At 27.0% G+C, this 23,679-nt stretch overlaps 1 protein-coding gene across 4 annotated transcripts; it reads left to right on the top strand.

Annotated features, from left to right (window-relative positions):
• Positions 1-363: 363 nt before the first annotated feature.
• LOC126908930 (homeobox protein CHOX-CAD-like) lies at positions 364-22,811 on the top strand. Of its 4 annotated transcripts, XM_050691273.1 has the most exons (7): positions 1,074-1,353; positions 1,421-1,592; positions 2,690-2,795; positions 6,557-6,650; positions 6,746-8,350; positions 21,232-21,377; positions 22,459-22,811. In XM_050691273.1, exons 5-7 carry the CDS (start codon positions 7,711-7,713, stop codon positions 22,600-22,602), a joined length of 930 nt encoding a protein of 309 aa, XP_050547230.1. In that variant the 5' UTR covers positions 1,074-1,353; positions 1,421-1,592; positions 2,690-2,795; positions 6,557-6,650; positions 6,746-7,710; the 3' UTR covers positions 22,603-22,811. The 4 variants fall into 4 exon arrangements, with proteins under 4 accessions (XP_050547231.1, XP_050547228.1, XP_050547230.1 ...); XM_050691271.1 differs by having other exon boundaries at positions 1,068-1,592; XM_050691274.1 differs by lacking the exons at positions 1,074-1,353; positions 1,421-1,592; positions 2,690-2,795 and adding an exon at positions 364-537.
• Positions 22,812-23,679: the final 868 nt, after the last annotated feature.

The following is a 23,679-nucleotide window of genomic DNA, read 5'->3' as shown; positions in this document are numbered from 1 at the left end:
ATTCATTTTAATTCCCTCTCTGAATTCATTTTGAAGGGTTTCATGTTAAACTATTAATAGTGGCGTATTTTAAAATATAGCGCCTATTACGTCTAACAAATGATTTATAGACACATTATTTAACGAAAAAATGTATTTTAATAATGAGAAAATATACAACAAATACCATTTATTTAAATTCTTTGAATATGACATTACCAGTTAATCGGACATAAATTGTGAATTGTAGTGAGTTACCTTTTATATTAAGAATTACTAAACTGTTCAAACGTTTTTCGTTCATTCAAAACATACTGTTTTTAGTGTGAACTTCTACGGATCAAATTATTATTACATTGCATATGACATTTAATACGTAATACTATTTTGAATTAACAAGAAAATGCTTCTTTCAAGTTCTATTGTATAGTAAAAAAGTTAAATTGTTTTAAAAGAAATATCCAGACTATTTTTAAAATTATTTGTGTAATGATTTGAATGGCAAAAAAATTTGGGGATTTCCGTACAAATGATGAAGTATTTTTATGTTTAAATTGCGTAAGTAATTTTAATTGTTTTGTGAATAAAAAATAATGTATTACATAAAATAACAATTTAAACTGTAAAGTAGAAATTAATGATGGGGTTATGTTTTCCAATTCTACAAAACCCGTTGAAATAATCTACTACTAGATTTCTTTTTAGGGAACTAGTAATTTTTAGTTAGAAAAATTATCATTAAATAATTGACTAAAATTAAAATAATTCGCACACACCAGTGACGTAATTAGGAGATTGCCATGGGAGTATTTACACCTACCCCATCACACCCTCAAAACTATACCATTGACCACCAATATATAGACTAACTATAACAGTACATTCTACGAACGTAACCATCTCTAATTTTTCCGGCATCAAGACTGCAATGAAATCGCCTTACAACTACCATTGCACACAATAATGTTTTTCTCTCGATAACTTATGATAAAATTAATAGTTATTTCGTTATGTCGATTAACACAAATAACATTTTTATCACGAGAATAATAGGAAATTTTACATTGGGTATAATCAGTAAAGTGATTGTTCGAGTACGTATAACATCGAAATGGTAAATAATAAACGTAAATTAAATGCTCTTATTATTTCAGAAAAAGTTCGTTTAATACATTTAGATGAAAAGGATAAACGTAAAAAATGTGAAATCGCTAAAGAGTTTAACATTTCACCGTATACATTATCCTCAATTGTGATATAAAATTATAAAATTTTAATGTTTCATAATAGTGACACAAATAAATGCTTAAATTGAATTGAAACTTTCCAGAAATTTTAGCAGATTTTTCTTCTAATGATATTTTAAACGTGAACGTAACAGACTTATTTTTAATTATATACCACATAAAACTTTAACGTGTTAAAGACAAATAATGTTCAGGTTGAAAATACGGATAACAATGACGTTAGGAGCAAATATGTCTGAAACAGAAAAAATCATTAAATCATTTATTATTGGGGTAAAACGATGAAACATAGGTGATTTATATGAATTAAATCTATACCAGTTGACTATGAGTCAAATAAAAAGGTTTGGATGACTTCATCATTAAGTGAGTAGCTTTTTTTAGAAAGTACTATAGGTATGGAAAGAAGCGCTTTTTCTTCTTTATCAATATTAGAAAACATTATTAAAGATAAAAGCAAGAAAAAACAAACTGTAATGTCAGATTATTTAAAAAATAATTAATTTAACATTATGTATATATTTGATGGCGATTTTATAAATCCTTTTTTATTTTTATTAAAACTCAATTTTGAATTTTTTTATTTGTTGATTGATCGAAATTCTTTTTGTTCGCCTTGGAATTGAACATAACGAGAGTCTACTGTATTAAAATACTTATAAATAGATTAGTACTTATCCTAAAATTATCATCGACCCACAAAATGCTTTGTAAGGAAATAATAAATAATGGCTTTAAAATTTATTTTAGTACTCCTCATTGAAAATATTCTAGAGCCACACCTGTTTTTAATTATTTTGGGCGTTATCATTGAAATTGGAATATTTATTACTGCCAAAAGAATTAGGTTAGATATGATTCAAAGGATTGCGTTAAACTACGCAAAAGTGTAAATAGTTACAATTTATAAAAAAATAAAAGATATTTAATTGTATATCTATATCTAGATTGATATATAAACTAAATGAATGTAACATTCTCTTTAAAAATCACATCTTAATAATAAAATATAACATAAAATAGGTATCAAGGTTAAAGACGTAGTAACTCATAATTTTTATTCGAAAGTATTTACTATTCACATTAATTCAGGTAAAGATATAATCTTTTGATACACCGTCAAACAGAGCCGCAACTTCCATAATAATGGTTGAGCTCGAGGTCAATAACATTTATTGATCTTAAAAATACAAGTTCAAAAATGATTTCTTAACATTTCATTTTATTTTTATTCAAAGGAACAAATATAAAAATTGTATGTACCGACATGTCTCAGGCACTATGTAATCAAATGTAACCACATATAGGTGTGGTTCCAGTAAAATAATTAAGTTGAAATGCTAGGTTTCATTTAAAATGAAGTGTAAACGTTTTTTAAAGATAAAAACACTTTTGGTTTTAATATATTTAATTGGTATCTTCCTAAAAAAAAAATATTTAAAAAAATTCTCCATTGATTGAAGGTCCTCTAACCACATGTACATTACTATTATAAATTATCGGACTAGATCTCGAACTCTTGATAATTGAGGTCAATAATTAAGAAGGCAGAAGCTCTGGAACTTATGGGTAAGTAATCTAAAACAAATTTTAAGAACTAAATTAACGGAACATAAGCAAATGATGACATTTTATTTTATACTCGTAATTTTATTATTTGAACAGAGGTATTTATTAATGGCGTTCTTCTACCTATACTCTTCATGTCTTAATTCGGTCACGAAGAAGTTCATAGACTTATTGATGAGTACTCATAATTATTGTCTTAGATTATCGATAGATTACTTCGATCCGAAAACGAATAGTTTTATAAGCATTCAAAATATTAGAATGTATTCTAAAATTTAGATATATTTCGAATATTGTCACTGCATGTGACAATTAACTTTAACTTAACTTTTTTTATTGGCTCGTACATTTATACAGCTTATATACAGATCTTTGGAGAAAAATAGTTTTAAAATTATCCTTAGAAACGATTTGTTATTATTTTATTCTAAATAATTAGTTTTTTTTTAAACATTCAAGTAGTAAATTTTCCATTGTTGTTTTTACAAATGTGATTGTAATTTTGGGAGTAGACATTTTTTCAAAATTGTATATAGATTGATGTCTAGCAATTTTATTTTGTTACTATAGGAAATATTTTTTAATACTATTAAAGGGTGTTTATTTGAGCATATATTATTTATTTTTAAGATGTTTATGTTTAATATTAAATATTAAACATAAACACAAATTTTGTGTTCACTAATATTATTGGGAGGATTTAATAAATGCATTATCAAAACATGTCTAATAAACTTTTTGTTAAGTAAATCATATTTTTTTGTTAATTTAAGCACTATTTTTATTAAAAAAAAAAAATGATCAAAATAACAAATATTTCATTAAATCAACAGAAAAGTGGGTTCAATTAATAAAACTAATATTATTTATCTAACAAAAATATTATTAAACGTAAATCGATAAAAAATTTGTTAATTTTATTAAGAGGAGAAAAAATTGATAATTTTCTCGAGGTTACAAATATCAATTATTTAAAAAATTTTTTTATCTTTTTAGGCCTATTAATGGCCATAGCGACCTTCCTAAAGAGAAGATTTTTTTAACCATTGATACACCAGCGCGGGTGGTTAATACATTGTTGGAGAGACGTGAGTGACTCCAATTTCTGAACTGATCTGTCACTTGATAAATAAAGTCGCCATGATTAAGTTTCGAATCTAAAGCGCAGTGCGTATGAAATATTGTCACGACACCAACTCGACCACTTCGTCCATCATTTTTTTAAATTACTGTTTTGATATACGCGCAATCTGAAGAGGCTTAAACTCCTTAAAATATGCCATAGCCTTCCTCGCCCAGAAAAAAAAAATTATAAAAATTACATGCAACTTCATGTGAAAATATTTTCATATAGTAAAATATTAAGTTAGACCTCCCAAACATCTTAGTCAATAATTTACGCCTAAATAGACAATCTAAATTTTTTTAAACGGACTATTTTATTCGTACAATATACTATACTAAATAATGTAAATATAAATACATGTATAGTTGTATATATTTATTTTATATTTTTCTATATTTTATATGTTATCAAATAAATTTAATTCTTCGCAGTTAAATATTTAAAAATAATACATTACAGCACAATAATGATTACTAATTAATAAATAATTTTTATGAAACACCCACTATTTGAAATAATTGATTGATTGAGTGATCGACTGTTATGTATTTTCATAAATAAAATACATTTATATGACTTAGATAGTGCGCTGATAATAATGTAAATTCATGAATTTTACACTTGAGCAAAAGTTTATATATTTCAATCAATACTCAACCTTGTAAGAGATAAAGGAAATAACTATCAATTTGCTAAAGTATTTAACTAAATATTTAATATCTAGTTTCCTATTGGTCGTTTCAACAATATACATACAAAGCATAGTACCTAAAGTAAATTAAAGTACACGTAAAATAACAAAATTATCATCAGAAAAATAAATATAAAACGCTCTAAATTATTATTTAACATTATGGTTAATTTATCCTTTATTATTTGTTTAGTGCGTTAAATGGTTAAAAAAATTTCAATTTACAATAATGAGTTTATTTATGATTATTAAGAATTCATATAAATGTGTTCTCTATTTATTTAATCCAAAATAACATTGCTAAATACGGGTCAAAGTACTTATTTTCATTTGTCTTAAAAATAGTTTGATACATAGATGTAAAAAATTTATCCAAATCAAAAAATTTAATTAATAGAAGTTTTCTTTTTTAGCAAAACTTACTAATAAATGTTTGTTAGATTTTATATTTTAAAATTAATTTTTATTGTTACATAAAATATTTTTCTTCAATTTTAGAAGTATTACATTTTCTTGAGGTTTTTACATAAACTTATTATACAGGGTGTTAAAAAAGTAAGAAAACAGGTCAATCGTTACAAACAATGACAATAATAAAAATTCCTTCCTTTAGTTACTGAACTGAATATGTTGTTTTATGAATTTTAAATAACACATTTTTTCTTTAGCAATAAAACTTTTTCAAAGAATTCAGACCAATATTTTAATAATAACAATCCGGGTATGAATCTTTTGACTCTAATCCCCAACCATAAAACAATAATTTATGACAAAATTTTCAGAGTTTCCCAATTTATTGTTCATTATTAAATTTGCACACAAGGCAAAAACATCTCTTACTGTTTAATCGTAAATCCATTTATATAACACTATTTTTAGTATATTATTTTTAAAGTACACGTGTGATTTGTCTCAAAATAGATATGTTAAGTTATACATTTTTTTTTTCAATTGTCAAATTTACATTAATTATTTATTTTAATAGCAAATTTTATACTCGTATTAAGTATGCCAAAGTTATAAAATTATATCCTTGAAATTTTTAGAAGAAACTTTTTGAGTGATGAATCTAGAAAAATATTTTTAAAGCCTAATCAATTTTTCAATTAATATTTAACCGACAGATCATTTTTTTTTAATCATAAAGTACATTTTAAAGGTTTTTAATTATATATAAGTTTTAATTTGTCAGACGTTCCAGAACATTTTTAAAATTTAAAAACAAAACTATTTTTGGTGATAAATATTGTGTTTTTTGTTTTGTCATCCGATTTTATACAAAAGAATAATTATTGAGATCATTTTTCATCAAAAGCAATGGCAATAGGTTTTTCCTGTATTGAATCACAAGTAATAAAAAATAAAGAAATCATATTTGTTATGAATTATGTAAATCATATTTATTTAATTTTACTAAAAATATATTTTCTGAAAATGTTGAATTTGCTTAGTTGTTTTACAAAGCTCTTCAATTCGTTTATAAATAAAAATAAAAATGTTTTTATTAAAATTCTGTACTTAGCGTACATATCAAAATTTGTCAAAAATATATTTAATTACCAAAAAAAGTACATAAATGTCCAATAAATTATTAAAAATACAAAGTTCTACGTATCAAAAACTGAACAAAAATACTTTTAAAATGATCCAAAAAAGGTATTATTCATAAAAATAATTAAATAATACACTAAAAAATGTATAAATGTATACTGTAATATATAAATTAGATTTTGTGCAGGACGAGCTATGCACTAAAATATTACTAAAAAAGTTGCAAATACTACAAATTCTAGTCCTAATCAGTGGTGTTATGTGTCATTACCATAAAATAATAAAACTTATGTACTATTTATATTATCCTATTAAGCATTTATTGCAAAAATACCACTAGCTCTATTTATTACAAACTAATAACATATATTAACAATTTTTTTTTTTTTTTAGTATTCAATTTATATATCTTAAATCAAATCAAATTATTAATAACAATAAATGTTGAATACATGAATTTTTTTCAAACATTTATAAACTTGACCAAGTTAGTATATGTGAACTGAGGTTATTTGTATATTACTTAATACTCTCTACTTTTAGTTTAAGACTTTAATAATACTAACTAACGAATAATTTCAGAGTTAAGTAGAATGCGTTTTGATATTATACTCGGATATGAACCACCGCATTCGTGATTCGTTAAAAAAAGTACTATAAAAATTCACCTCTAGTCACGAAGTTCCATAATCGAAAACGGCACAATTATACGATATTAGCGTATGCGAGATGACTATTTTATTTAATGTTAACGTGCAAGTAATTAATTTGCGTCTGAATTCATAGAAAATTATGCAATTAAAATGGTAAAGTGTACTTCACGGCTTGTAAAAAATATTACGCAGGTATATTGCTGTTAGCGTATGGGGAAATTGTGGAAAAAAATATATCCGTTTGTGCGTTACCTGCACGTCGAATGGGTTAAACAGCGGCGGCAGTATTTTTGATGAAAAGGGACTGGGAGGTATAAACACGAAGTGTGATCGTCGTTTACCGCGGCGGCCGCAAAATAATATTACTAATAGTAATAATAGTAGGACAATAAAGACGGCAGCCGCCGCCTCGATGTGGAGTGGCCACCAACGTTCCGACCACTACCCACAACAGACCCGAGCTGCAATTGGCCGAGGAGCCGTTCGACGGGAGGGGCTCTAATCCGCCTGTTTTGTCGGTCCCAGTTTAGAGGCACGAATCCCACACAACCTAAAAGATATCTTGGCACGTAACGTGCTCACGACGTTCGCATCAGTCCTTCTTATCGATCATCACGCTTAACGTAATACGTTCTTAATTGAATTTATTTGTTAATTGCTGCGGTTCAAAGTTGTGTCGTCTATTTGTTGAGTTCGATTATGATTTTTTAATATAAATGAAGAGAAGTTGCGTTTGTTCGAACAAAGTTTAATAACATCACTAAGATTGTTTGTACTTTTTCGAATTTTGAGCGAGACAATTTTTTGTGCGTCCCGTGTAGTAAAAAAATCATTCAGTGTCAATTTGTATATTTTTAACTACTTCAATGGTATGATCAGCCACACACAGTCGAAATGAACGAATCTGTGACTATCTGCAGACAGCTACAGGCTCCGGTATACCATTACAGTAGTGTGCCGCAATGTACGCCCGCCGAAGATGGCACCGAAGCCCAACAGCCCGTTGTAACTGTGTCCGGAGCTACTTGGACACCTTACGGCCAGTCGGCTACCGCGACCGCTGCTGTGGCTGGTTATCATCATCATCACCACCATAGTCACCATCACCTTCAGCAACAACCGCAACAACAACCCGTTCAGTTGCATCACCATCATCAACATCAACACAGTCAAGATGCCGTTGTAAACGCAACACTTCACCATCATCAACCGGTAGATAGTTATGCATGGCCGGTCTATAATAGGCGACGACCGTCTTACGAAGATGTCGTTTACCATCATCATCACCATCAGTCTCATCATCAACAGACTGTGGTTACGACTCCCGTGGCACCGTATAACCAACCAGCTACAACAGCTACGTGTTCATCTCCTGGTACATCTTTGGACGAACCGACAACCGCTTACCAACCAGCAAATGATTACAAGTATTGGCCACCAATACAACATCAACCTTCTCCTCCAGGTCCCACTGGACGTGTTAGTCCATATGGGTGGATGAAAAGAATAGAATATCAAGACCGTCCTCAACCAGGTAACAGTCATAAATTATTATAGAAATAAGGTCAAATTTTAGTGATTATAATTGAAAGGCTCTATGCAAAAATAAGATAACTTCATTTTTCAACACTTTTTTAGGGAGCTGAAAAAACTAGACAATTTTATCATGAATCCTTACATACCAGTAAATTTAAAAAACACGATGTCTTTCTTATTATTTATTGCTATTATTTTTTTCTTAGATATATTTGTCGTTTTAATCTTAATTTAGAACCTTTGAAAAGTGATTTTGAAAATAAAAACGCAGTTATCTTGTTTTTACACAGAACACTTCAATTACTTGAATATTGCCGTATACGTTGTCAACATTATATTATTTGCTTCTCCATTATTTTGAATTAAACCGATTTAGCTATATAAAAATATATAAATTGGAAAAACTCGCAATTTTCACACTTTAATTTAATTACAATACTAATAACTAGAAACTATACATTTTATTAAATAGATAAGTTTGGAAACTTAAAATTTAATGAATAGATGTATTGTTGGGTGATTTTTATACATGAGGTTCATCAGAATCGTTATATTTATTTAAAATATAATAAAATTTATTAATTTGTTTTTTTTACAATATTAAAATTCTATTAAAACTTTTGTATTTTTCATTAAGCACACAAATAAATTAAAAATATTTGCTGCCTCTGAATTAAGTCGTTGCTGAAACATTTATAAAAATAGATTCTAAAATGTATAGTCATTTTTTTTGTTAAATTTCAGTACATTTGTCCTTAATGAGTTTTTTTTAATATTAGTGGTGATTCAATCCGGTATATTAATAAATTAATTGTTTGATACAAACATTTCAATATCCACATTTGACAATAGAATTGACATATTTAGTTTGAATAACTCTTTTACACAATACAACACTATTACTAAAACTTGATTGACCCCTTTGTTGTACGACTGGTAGTCTGGGTTAATTTTCATTTAACAAAAGTCAAAATAGATATTGTGGGTTTTATTAGGACTTAGCTATAGTGAAAAAAATAAAAGGTATTTCCGTCGTGAAGAGTCTCCCTTAGCAATGGTGCAAAAAAAGAGATCCAACACTTTATTTGTAGTTTTATTAAAGTGTTGAGAGCAATTATATTATGATGTCTGGTAGATTAATACACTGGTATATCATTACCTGACGATCGCACTGACCTGCTGAGGAGAGAAAGCGACACCGCCTCAGTCCTTTTCGCGGTATTTTAGGACTAAACGGCAGGACAATAGTTGGGTAAAAGAAAAAAAACGAAAAAATGGCTCGTGTGCGTGCGCGATGACGATGTTATGCAACACTCGTAAATCATTCGGAGGAAAAGACACGAAGAAAAAGGTTCTGGACGATACGTCAAAAGAGACCGACTTGTTTGAACTACGCGGCTCATTTCTTTGTCCGCCATATTCATAGGCTCTTACACAAGCCAAACTCTTGCCAGTTAAATACATTAACCAAATTCAATACAGGGAAAATTTTGACACAATTTCGGTTATCATCACTAGTATGTTTAGAGACATATTTAAAATGAGGTACAGGCCCCCAATGTATCCTGGGCATGGAATTTGGTTGGGGGCGTTTCTGAAAAATAATTTTATCTTATTTAATTAATGTGTTAATTTATAAAATAAAAAAATATTTCTTGAATTTCTATTCAATATACTTTATATGCTTTTAGATCCTAAAAGTAGTAAAAAATGCATTAGTTTACCATAAAATATATTACTGAGAAAATATTGATTATTGGGGGGGTTGTTCAAAACGTAGGGTAGTGGCATAGTTAGGATTTCTTTAGGGTGGGAGTAAAGATATTTTTATTATACTTATCGCAACTCTTTCTAGCACTAATGACACGTATACTGTTAATAGTTATAATTGGTCAATGGAGGGATTGTAGCCCCTTTAGCTCCCCTCTTAGCTACATCACTAGCCAAGGGCATAAAATGTTTGAATACATCTCTAAGTATGTCGATAGTGCAATTGTTTGTGAATGCCTGGAAAATTTCAATCTAGCAATTTATACAATATAAATTGATATCACTTTTTTTGATTAATTTGTAGTATATTTATGAGAGCTATTTTTCAATAACACGTCAATCGTCCTACTAAGTGAATATTTTTTTTAATTTTGTCAGTGTACACAAACGCATGTGTTCTTGAAAATATTTTTTATAAGGTAGTACATTCAAGCGTATCAAATACAGACACGGTAATTTTTTTTCCTCTTAACGAAATCAATTTTTATTGGATAATTACATCTTCATTTGTACGTAATTAAATTAGAAATTTGTGCATAATATTATTTTTTTATCGTACATTTAAAAGTACTTATGAACACCTCTTTGAAATAGTCATTCAAATTTAAAATCATTATGATGCCTTTTCCGTATAAAAGCAATAGTATTACAAAGTCTAGGATATTAAAACGGAATTATGCGGTAAAAATGTTTTGTACTGTTTGTTTGTTTGTTCCCCACAGTTTAGGCTCCTTAGATATTGACTAATAAATTGAAATAAATAATAGTAGATACGCACAAGGCCCGCTAAGTGTTATCAGATTCGAATAATCAAGCAACGCAATAAAATCGGCGATTTAGTCTTAGAAGTCGGTCGATAGTCGAAATCGAATATTTAATTCTCTTCGATGTCATAAAACGACAATTTAAAATAAATTTTTCTTAGTTTTTATAGTAGCTACTGTGGGCTTTTAAACTGAGTAGTAGATAATTATATATTAATGGTTTATAAAAATGTAATTACCAAAGACCGCCGAGATTGATTACCCGACGCTCACTTCATTATTATAGCATTTTAAAGTTTCTATTTAAAATACATACACGGAGAAGCAATTAGAAATTTTTAAATAGTCTTGATTTTATTTCTTTTAGTAAAATTAAAATACATTAAGTCATTTAAATTTATATTAATTTTACCACGAGTCGTAAAAAGCTTTTAGAGTTCAACTATTCTTAATAATATTTTTAGCTAATTACAAAAGTATAAATTGTGTGTTGATCTATCCATTATTTTATTCAATAAATTATTTTTTTCAAACTACTTATTGTGTATATTTAAAAAAAACGTTTTTTTCCATAAAACGTTGAAATGAATATCATTAAAATTATTCGAATCAAACAATAACTTGAGAGAACAGAATGTGTAAATGGGTTTTTCAACATTTGGATTCGGCACGTCGTCATTGTTGCTGGTGTTATGGCGTTAACAGCGAATTAACTGTGAATAAATCGGCACTGTTGGTGGAAGGGATATGAATATATATATATAAACTCCAACGATTTCCCCTGTCCCGACCCTTCCTCGTGGGCTGCTGAATGTCTGTTGCGATGAGCTCGTTGCTGTGTTTCCGGATTCATAGACTGCGACCAATGGCTCCCTAGCGGCCCATTTCGGTGGCCCTCCAATTAATCCGGCGCATCTTCTCCTCTCCGACCGTAACGGCTCCAAGCGCGGCAATCATCAAATTCCGCTCACACACGAAACGGACTCGGCACTGAAACTCTGTAATAGGCCACTGTGAACCACGAAGGGGTGACAAGGAGAAATGAAAAAAAAAAAACTACCCAACAAAAATTTTTCAACACTTCGTGCACTATGTTGTACATTATTATTATTGTTATTATTACAATTCGAGCAAGTGCCGTTTTTATGGCTCAGTCGCACACACGTAAAATAGACAGTTTACTATAACTAGACATCAGTTAACAACAACATCATCGCCAAACACATGTAAATGACTAGTTACGGGAACAATAGCTGTTATTTTATTGTTTGATTTTTTATAACTGAAGATTAGAAGCGAAGATATAAAACGTAGATAATTATTGCCATTTTAATTAGTGTGTAGTTTGTTAACATTGGATTGTTTTCAGGTTCATAATCCTCTTAAACTCTTCTCGTGAAGTTGTCACTCATTAAATTTCCGATTTAGTTAATTATTTTATTGGCGAAAATTGATTTTACACATAAAATTTAGGTTCATTTTTTCGTTGAACTTTAAATATCCATTATTTTTTGATAAAGGGTAAACCGTAAAACTTGAAAGGTATTAGGAACGATAATTCGTCCTTCTTTAAAATCGGCCATTGATTGGGGGACAATTAAAACATTTAATTATTTCAAATAATTACTTTTTTCATGGTAGAACTTAGTTTTTATTTGATATTCAAACTCGTAATACGCTTAGAGTCAAATGGCGTTTAATACGATTTATGGTAGTAAGGTTTTTTTATATTTACTAGTAGCAATTAACTTTTTTCACACATTATATGAGTATAATCGTCAAGAATTATAGTTGAATTATTATAAAATAACTCAAACTCGCGTTTATTATAATTCTAGTTCATATCAAATTGTTTTATTACTTGTGTATGTAAGTGACCTGCAATGGTAGAATAAATATTACTTTATGCATTAATTCAGAATTAGTATTAAAAATAACTTACAATTTAGCTATTAAATAACTTAATAAATGGAAAAAAATATATTAATATAAAAGAAAAAAGTCCTTTCTATTTGATTCATAAAAAAAAATATAATAAATCCAATGATAACAGCAAAATAGTCTAATGCTAACTTTTTATATTCAACTGTCGTTAGTTGAATATAAAAATGTTTTTATTTTACGCACGTAAAAGTTAAAACATTTTTACACTCGTTTCTTTGTTAAAAATATGTTCTTCAAAAATGAATTCGAAGTTTAAAATTGCATTTAAAATACACTAATTTCAAGTTACTTACAAAGAAAATTTGATAGAAAAGCCGCAATCGTATGCGCCACCTTAATATAAATTTAATATGTGTAATTCACACAGATAAATACGAGTCAACCATCTTGGAGTAATTTCTAATTAACTTTGACTGTGTTTGCAACGTATATATTTGCATATATATTTTTTTAATTCAGCCGCAAAATAAATTTCTAACTGCCTCGAGCAGTGTAAACACACTAATGCACACACACACACATATATAATACTTATTCCCAGCGGTATAATATTATTATGTCGTGATGACCACATATTATTATGTGCTACCTTTGGAGGCTGGGCAATAAAACGACGTTAGTTTTTATGTATTTACACTGATGGTCGGTCACTCAGTAGTACATTGAATAATGTGCAACACGATATTTTACGACACCACATAGTTGCCGCCGATTCTCTTTTGATATAGACGTAAAATACCTAAGACCCATCACAGTTATTATATTGTTACATAGCTGAGATTCCGGTAAAATTAGCGCATTTTTAAATAGTTGGGTGTGTCATTGATTTTTAAATGATTTCCCATTCACAAATATACAAAATCTCCATCACTCGGCGAAAGATTTTCGAGTGGAAGTTTTTAATATTTAATATACCTTCAATATCTTTTCAATAATTTTTTTTATTAAGGCCAGACAAGAGCCTTAGTAAAGCAAGTTGAATTTAATTACTAATTTTAAAAATTCCAATTGGTAAACAAATTACAATAAAAGTAAAATTATAATACAGGAATATTGATGTCCTGTCCATGAGAAAAAGTATATATATATATATTTACACCACTGAAGCACAACATGAAATTCTTTTAAAAACTGTTTGGAAAACATGAAAATTCAGGCAACTTGCAAAATATTCATTAGTTGTACCTTTGCTTTATCTTTATCGATAATGAAACATGTTTTGCTAACTATGATTTCAAAAAAAAAAAAAATGCATAATGACTATTTACATAGTATTGTAAAATCTATCATCTAACAGTAATATGTATATATTTGGGAAAATGGGGTGTTACGTGTATTATAGTCTAAGTGTCGACCACAGGAAAAAATTAATTTTGCTAGTGGGGGTTACATTTATTGTTTATTTTCAGGATAGAATTTGTTTAAGTTATTCATGGGCATATAATAATTTATATAAAGAGAAGAAATTTTTCATTGTTTTAATCTTTCACCCCTGTGAAATGGAAGATACGTTAAACCAATTCTCTTAGCTAAAATATTTCTATTTTTGGAATTATCTTCATTCTATAAAATCCTCAAAATAAATTTTATCAGTTTCAAAAGGACGTTTTAACTTAATTATGCAGTGGATGTCGAATCGTGCGAGTTTCGTAGTACATTTTTCTCGCACAAATTATTTTGATAAATACTTCTTTTGAAATTTATTTCATATCTAACTTATAATTTTGTTTAATAACATTTTAACTGTGATGATTAATTAAATATTAATATTATCAGTACAAATACAGGAAATCATGCAAGATTATTAAAGTGGTGAAACAGTGTTTAAAAGGGTTAACATTTGTTCATCAAGGTCAATCAGACATATGTTATAATATGGAAAATAATTGGTTCGTGATCTTATTACAGCTCACATATATTGTCTATCTCGAGAAATATTTTTAATAGCTTCTTTATTATGGTTGGGTGGGTACGTTGTAGTTATGTTTTGAAAACATAAGGTATTTTATGTGACAAAAAGAATAAAAACATAGTAATTCTTGTCTGATTTAAAACCTTTTGTAGTGGTGAGCGATGACGTCTCAATTTAACGAAGGATAGCAAGTATAAAAAATTGAACTAAAACCGTCAAAAGGTGCATGTGGCTATCAAAATAAAGTTACGACCTCGAGAAAGGAAAAAATATTTATTGCTATAAAATTAAAGATAATGTTTGCTTTTTTGCCGCCTTATGGTAGTACACATTGATTTTTCTTAACATTTTTAATAGCGTTTTAACTTCAGCAATAAAATTCGTTTCATATGCATACAGACTGCCGAAACCGGTACCAACAACAGTAAAATTACAAGTATTAAATGTTTCCAAAATAAAGATACCAATAAATTATAAAACGGCCAAATACCTCAACACTGTAAGAAATGATCCGAAAATTCCCATACGTCAGTATGATACTTATAATGTATATATTACTTTTAAACACAAGTAGTGTAATTCTGACATTAATTATTGAAAATTCGTACAAAAGTATAATATTTTTATCAATATTTTCCTTAACATTGTATACGTAAAAACTTCCAGTACAAGTATCTGAAAATTCGAACATATTTTTTTAAGAGTGAAGATGCTAACGATATTATCATCAGACGTTCTATAATTTAATCAATTTTAGAATTGATTAAATGTTTAGCTTTATCACAAAAAATGGAATGCTCTTAATGCGTGGCTATAATGAAAAAGTTAATTTTTAAACTTTGATCAATATTTTTTTTCTATAATTTTATATTCTAGTTAAACTAAAAATAAAGTTTATTAAGACATATTTTCTTTAACAGTCTTCTAACATTTCATTATTGCATTATGTACATCATTATTTATTTATTACTTGTTTTTTACATAACAACTAAATTTTCTCATTCATTTGGTTTAATTACAGTATTAAAAGCTAACTTCAGTATAATGTATAGCATTTAAATTTTTTTTTTTGAAAAACGACCGTCTTTAAAATTATTTTGAAATACATAAATTAAAAACAAAATATATTAATGCATATAAAGTATATAAAAACAATTTCATATTTGATTGTTCACATTTATTTAATAAAAATGCTAGCTGCAATAAAAAATTTATTGCTCTGTTAGTAATTACTTTAAAAGTAAATATTATGTTTACGCTTAGTACGTTATAAACAAATTAATTTATAAAAATAAACGAGGATAATTAAGAAAGAACATGTATCAGATTCATAACTAAAGATGCATTCATGATCGCATTAAAGAGAATAATAGAGCGATTGTTCCAAGGCCTAATTTAAACTTTTCTTGCTAAAAATTATGTGTATAATGACTACTGTAAAATACTTAGTAACATTATAAAATCTTTAGTCTACTCTTTTTTGAATTAAACAAGAGTTTAAGTCGATTTTTCTTTTTAATTAAACAAATTTTTATTTTTATTTTAATGTATACTTTGATGTAGATAATATAAAATTCTAAAAAACATACTCTTTAAGTTATAAAAATATACTAGAAGTCAAAGAAACATAATGTTAACTACAATTTGAATATGGAAATAATTCAGATTCAATCAAACTCATTTATCTAATTTAACTATCTAAATTTCCAGAAATTTAATGTTTTGCCAAATTATTTAGAAATTTCGGGAAAGTCGGACATTTTTATTTAACATCTTTAAATTTAATATTTTTTATATTAAATCATCTTTAAATTTAATTTTAAATAATTGTGAATAACTTTAAAACATATATAATTAGACATTTCGCAGTCTCTCTGCTGCTAGTCTATATTTTGTATATATTTTAAAATAGTAATATCTTTTGAAATACTGGTCGTAAGTTGGACCAGGCATTTTCTAAATTAAATAATTTTCTACTTTATAAATTAATTAAATATGTATGTCGCCATTAAAAAAAAATTAAGTTGACATCCTTTTATGATGTAAGGGTTTTCTCTTATAAAAATGATCCTAGTATTAAATTTACGGAAGTTTTACAACACTATATAATTATGAAATTGCTACCAAAATAATTTTGTGAAGGATTCAAAAATATCTTTGCTGGTTATAACTAGCAAACACAATTACGAGAAAAATATACGTAAAACTCAAAAATTCAGTAAAATTGTAATTTTATTTTTATAAGTAATTTTTTAGTAGTTTTTTGTGACTCTGAAAAAAATTTAACAGACTTTTATAATTTTAACGCTTAAGCTACATCTAAAATTGAATATACTTTTATCTGGCATGAGCATTTTTAAAATTTGGTAATGAGTTAGTGTACAATTCCAAATTATAATTGCATGTTTAAGATTTTAGTAACTAAAGTGTTCTTTGATTTTGAATCTGCTAATTACTATTTTATATCTATGGAAATTTTTTTCTAATTGAATTTTGCATATAATAATTATTTCATAATTTAGTTTATTTATTTTTTTAATTTCCTATCTGTTGTAACTATGGAAATTTGCAAAATATTTTTTACTTTTTCTGTACAATTAGTTTATTAACTAAGTTAATCAAGTATCATATGTCAAATCTAATTACATCAGCCTATTTAGCATCAAAAATTACATATGACTGTTATTGTTTTTCAACTCACAAAAAATTGCACTTAAAAAGATTTAATAAAAATAAAATTGAAAATGTTTTGAATTTTTGAGTTTTACATATATTTCTTCACATAACGGCGTTTTCGTTAGTTATTTGCTATGTAAAAACAAAAAAAAATATACTTTTGAATTTTTCATAAAATTGTTTATCTTGGTAATAATTCCATAATTATGAGATTAACATAAAATCAATAATAGTAGAGGTTCATTTTTATTTTCTAAAAATGTTTATTAAATTCTATAAAAATTACATTAAATTTGACGAATAAGCTCCAAAAGATAAAGACCAAAAAAGTACTTAAAACTAAAAAGTCAAAAAAATATTCTTGATATTACTTTTATTTTATAAATAGTTGAGTGGGTTGGGATAGATGAATTACCTGTAATATAAAAACTACATAATAACATTATATAGTTGTATTTTCTATTTCATAAAAAATAACACATATATTAAAAAAATGTGACTAAATAATGTTGTCTTGAATGTTTTTTATTACAGGTAATTCGTTTATCCCAACCCTCTCAATTACTTACATAATAAAAGTAATGTCCCCAAATTTAGAATGTATTTTCTATTAAATACATTGTATATTTTTCTAAAAATAGAGGTGCTAAATCTTAATAATTAGTCCTAATTAAGTCTATTTTAAGTAACATTTTTCATATAAAGTCATAAAGCATTATTAGTCAAAAATAAATCATTTTTGCATGTTTTATTAATTTTAACAATATAATTTAATATATACCACAACGTTTTTTTTTATAAAATGCATATAATTTTAACATTTTTGCAATGCATATAAATAGTGACTCTAATTATGAATAACAGCAAATATTATTATCAGTAAACTATTTTCAAATTACCGTATAAACAATTTTAGACATTTATTTTATTATATTTAAACTAAACTTGTGAAAAAGATTTCAAGGGAGCCATTTTAAAAAGAAATGTCTAAACAGTACTATGTGTTATGATTTTAAGATGCCATTTGTGCTGTCGTCAAACCTCTTTTTACCAATTTTCCACACAAAAAAAGATTATCTGGAAACAGATATTAGATTGCATAAATTATAGTATCTTACTATAACTATAGTATCTAGTTGGAATTAACTATGAGTTTTTTTCCTAACTATTTAATTATTTTGTCGCTATACTAACCTCAATTTGTGATTGGATCAACTATAAAAAAAATTTCGTGTAGTATGGTACTCTCAATTAAATAATTTGATGTTAATTAAATATAGTCATCCCTCGATAATACCTTTGACTATAATATCCAATTAGTTTTATTTATTTTAATTATCATTGTTAAACTGTAATATTAGATAGAAAATTTTAGATTTGTATTTTTAATTTTTGGCTTCTATCTTCGTGGAATAAACATAATTATGTGCTGTATAATTTTGAATACATAAATAAGAACTGGAATTTAAAATTTAATCATAGAAAGAATCTCACTTCTTTTAACTTTATATTTTCATTTATTAAGGAAATCAAAACCCTTATAAACAAATTCCAAAATCTGCCTATAATCTATAGAGAAGTAAAAAATATTATGTGACGTCCTAAAATTCATATTCAAGTGGTACCTGGTTTAATAATATATCACGAAGCGTAACATTAATTAAGTGTTAGTGTACTTTAAATAGTTGTTTGAAGTTTGATGAAAATATCTTTCAATAAAAAACTAAATGAATGGAAAAAAGCAATGGAGTTGAACTCTGCGAATAAGTTTTATGTTTACAAATTTTATCTAAGCTCTTAAGTAATATGTGTACTTAATATTTAATAGTTATCTAGGAAGTCAACGAATGTATTTACATCGGCTAAATATTTTCCGTGGACTTAATGTGTTCTATAAAATCCGAATGATGAGCATAATAACAACTGGTGTAGATTCACCAGTCGACACTCGTTGACGAGTATTTATATATTTTTTATTTCTGCAATTGTCACTTGATTTATTATTCTCCGGACACATCTCAACCCATTTGCTACTGTGATTGTCGAACAATTGTCCTGCAACGCAGATTAACACGTTCGTTGCGGGGGACGACAACTGATCCCCTGGGAGTCGTTACACTAGTTGTCGTCAGCGGCATTGGCAGTTCCTCTAAAATGCGACTTCCCCACCAACTTTCTATCTTACAGTCTCGTTTTAACTTCCGTTTTTAAATTTTTTGATAGCCCACTACTTCTTTTTACATGGCAGCTGTAGAAACAAGTTATTAAAAAAATAAAAGAAACTCGACTAAACAAAGGAAGAAAAATACCGAACGCTGGTGGGCATAGACTCATATTTAGTGTATTACAACGTTCACCTGTTTACACATACGTGTGTATAGAAATACCTGGCTGCCATATTGGTATCTGGCCAATCAACGCCATGAGGTAGGTGTTGCCTCCTCACTGCTTACAATGAGAATAGTACTAGAGGTCTGTCGGTTGGCCATCAAAGGCACTACCGACTGGTGGTATAATGGTCAACGCACTGGGGGTATGTTAAAAAAACGAAAAACTATTTTTCTTGCGTTACAAAACTACTTACTGTGGAGAACGATCATCTATATATTAACAACGTGTAAAACAGTAAGAAGAAAAACAATTTTTTCAGTTTTCTAACTTAAGCGTTCATTTATATACTGGCGGCCAAAATTATTAGATCACCAAAGAAATTCGAATTAAAATTTCTGTCGATAATTTTTTGCAGGTGAATTATTTTTTCTTTGAATCTACAGCAATCATGTTTGTTAATATTATAATAATATTTAATAAACCAACAAGATATCAAATCTTATTTGAAAAAAATCTTAAAGTTATTGTGTGATCTAATAATTTTGGCCGGCAGTATAGTTTAAAGATGTATATTTTCTACTACGATAGTTGGTCATGAACATAACACACTAAAAGTTGTATTAACACAATGTAAACTAAAAATCGGGTGTCGTTCTTGTGTGTTAAAACTGACATGGATTATCTCGAGAGGTTTGGCGGCTTGTTTGAAAAACTTCAAGCCGCATGAGATAACGTTTCGGATTATTACAGAGACATTTCCATATCAGTCTGGTTCTGGCACACACACACATGCTCTCACTTAAAAAATACGTTGAATAAGTTAAACATACAATATTAAAAAAAAAAAATTAAAAGTACAGCGTACACAGTTAATAGAAAGATAACGATACAATGAAGGAAATTCCTCCTCAGTGTAATAGTTAAAATATTGTAATGAAGCCAATGATGATAAGGTTCTTGCGTATGAATTACAAGTTCTATTAACCTAGTAATTAAAATCAATAGGACTGAAATAATTTTTTTTCTTCAACACGATACAACAATAGCTCATAAAAAATATTATTTGAAAAATATTTTACTTCTTTTTGTCTAAAATATCATACTTAATATTTGCCTTTATTTTTATAATTATAACATTAAATCAATAAACTGCAATAATCTTATATAATCAAATAATCTTAATAATAATAAAAACATCAACATTAACTTTTTAGAAATAATTCAAATATGACGTATTAGTTTTTGTTTGAAATCTCTGACTACCATATGATTAATGATTATTAATTGAGCCGGTAATTGAATTAAGAAACCGAAGACAATAAAAATGTCATTTAGTACTTAAAATGGAGTAAAAGTTACCTAATATAATATATCATACTACTCTCTAGCGTCACTAGAGTAGTCATAGGATAGTACTATGTCTAATTATTTAAATTTTTTTGTATTAATTGGATTCGAAATATTTTATTTTTATTAATTTAGGTCGAACACGTACAAAAGACAAATACAGGGTTGTTTATACAGACTTACAGCGACTAGAGCTCGAAAAAGAATTCCATTTTAATCGATACATTACAATTACTAGAAAAACCGAGTTGTCAAAGATGTTAAGTTTATCTGAAAGACAAGTAAGTCGAATTATAAATTTTAATTAATAATTTGTCAATACATTTTTTCTGTATGAATAGTACGGTTACATTATTATTCTTCAAGTGGATAAATTTCAAATCGATTACATCAATTTACTACAATATATTAATACTATGATAGTCATTAACTAGTTCATGGGCTATTAAATAGAATATTAACTTAATAAAATTGTTCACAGTTATAAAATCAATTGTTTATCTTTAAAAAATAAGAATCAAGTTGTAAACATTGCGTTGTTAATTTGTTCACATACAAGATTAAATGTATAAGATTTTCATAAAATACAATAATCACATTTTAAAGCCTATAGGCCTTACGATTTTTTAAAAAAATAATGTTATAAAAATGTTATGCAACATTATTTTTTAGAATTACTTTCTGCGTATTTATTTATTTTTATACCTACCAACATTTGATTGTTTTCGTGATAAAATTTCATAACTTATAACTAAGTGTTAATGAAATAAAGTGCTTCCATTAAAATAATTGTAGCTGTAGAAATCTTAGTTTAAAAACATACATTATCATTTTATTAAATTGCACTAATACAACTCGTAGAAAGGTTTATTACCAAGGCTTGCGTGAGATAGCAATNCTCGTAGAAAGGTTTATTACCAAGGCTTGTGTGAGATAGCAATTATTATGTTGCGCGTTTGTTGAATATGATATAAATGGTACATGTTTGTCTAGAATTCCTATAAAGTTGTAACAACGAATTTTAAAAAAATTTGCGTATCCAATAGATTTAGATAGAAATAGATTTATTAAATAGTTTAAATAAACCAAATAGACAAGTTTTTTACCAATGCAAAAAGATACATTGTATTATTTCTAACCATCTCATTATGTATTATCAAAATTTAATAATATATAAAACTTTAAAAATATTAAAATCATAACAAAATTCTCATTTAATGATAATGTTTTTTAGACCATTAAAAAATTGATACTAAAACTTTTAAGAACTGATTTCATGAAAACTTTGAGTGTTTTTTTGTTCGTATTATTGTATTTATTTTGTACTTAATAACTAAATACTAATACCGGATTTCTTTAAAGGTTAAGATATGGTTTCAAAATAGACGAGCAAAGCAAAGAAAAATTGATAAAAAAAGAGAAGAAACTATTATTAGTGAAAATTCCAAGCAAATTCCAATATCAATTGATTCGTCATACTCAATTGAAAGCTGCTCACCTCTATAATTATAAATTATTGTTTTACTAGGATTAATGTTAAATTATAAGTAAACAATATTGACTGAGCTAAGTTCACGACATATTAAAAAATTTCATATGAAACGAACTTGTGATATTTTGTCATAATTGTGTAATAATTAATATTAATACACCAAGTTGTCTTTATTGTGTATCCGAAATAATCAAAAGTTAGTTAGGATTGTTTCATTGACAAACGATACCAATTTGTTTAAGTTTAATTTTTTTTTGTTAATGTCATGCTCAACTAATCGGCTTATATTAGACTTGAAAAAAAAAATTAAAAGTCCTATTTTTTTTTAATATTCATTTTGAAAATTACGAATAATGCTTAGTATTTTCGTGTCCATTTAATGATAAACGATAAATTTTATCGTAATGAGCTTAAGTGACCAGTTTAAACAATGTAAAATTTAAATGTTTCNTAAATTTTATCGTAATGAGCTTAAGTGACCAGTTTAAACAATGCAAAATTTAAATGTTTCAAATATTTTCAAAATGCTTATTTAAAATCATGAATATTATAATTGTTGAACGAATAATTTCAGTATTTCCTAAAAATATTAATTTTTTAATCGTTTGACAATGGTTGTCTGTTAAAATTTTTCGCTATTCAAATACCACTAATCATAAGAAATTAATGTATCATTTAACGTTTGTAAAATAATCGTCTTCTACGACGTGTTTAAATATCACTTTATGTTGTATTATATTAATTTTTATTTATTTAATTGTTAAGTTAATTTACCGTTTAGCTATTTGTATCAATATATTATTTGTGTTATTTGATATATGGTGAAATTTTGTTAAGAAAAATTATTGGGTACTTTTATTGTGCCGCCTACTTATTGATATTGTAGTTAGATAACTTAAAGTAAATGAATTGTATGTATTATATTAATAAAATATACTTAACGCTCATTTGTTTTTCAATTTAGTTTTTATTGTAAATCATAACTATTTACAATAATAACACTGGTGTATGTGCACTCCGTCCAAACTACATACTCACTTTAATTATTAAAATGCTTGTAATTCAATAAGTACTTATTCTAACGTTATTAT

This window comes from Daktulosphaira vitifoliae, unplaced genomic scaffold (genome assembly GCF_025091365.1).
Source record: "Daktulosphaira vitifoliae isolate Bord-2020 unplaced genomic scaffold, ASM2509136v1 Scaffold_44, whole genome shotgun sequence".
Taxonomy (NCBI): domain Eukaryota; kingdom Metazoa; phylum Arthropoda; class Insecta; order Hemiptera; family Phylloxeridae; genus Daktulosphaira; species Daktulosphaira vitifoliae.
This window is presented reverse-complemented; position numbering and strand designations above follow the sequence as displayed.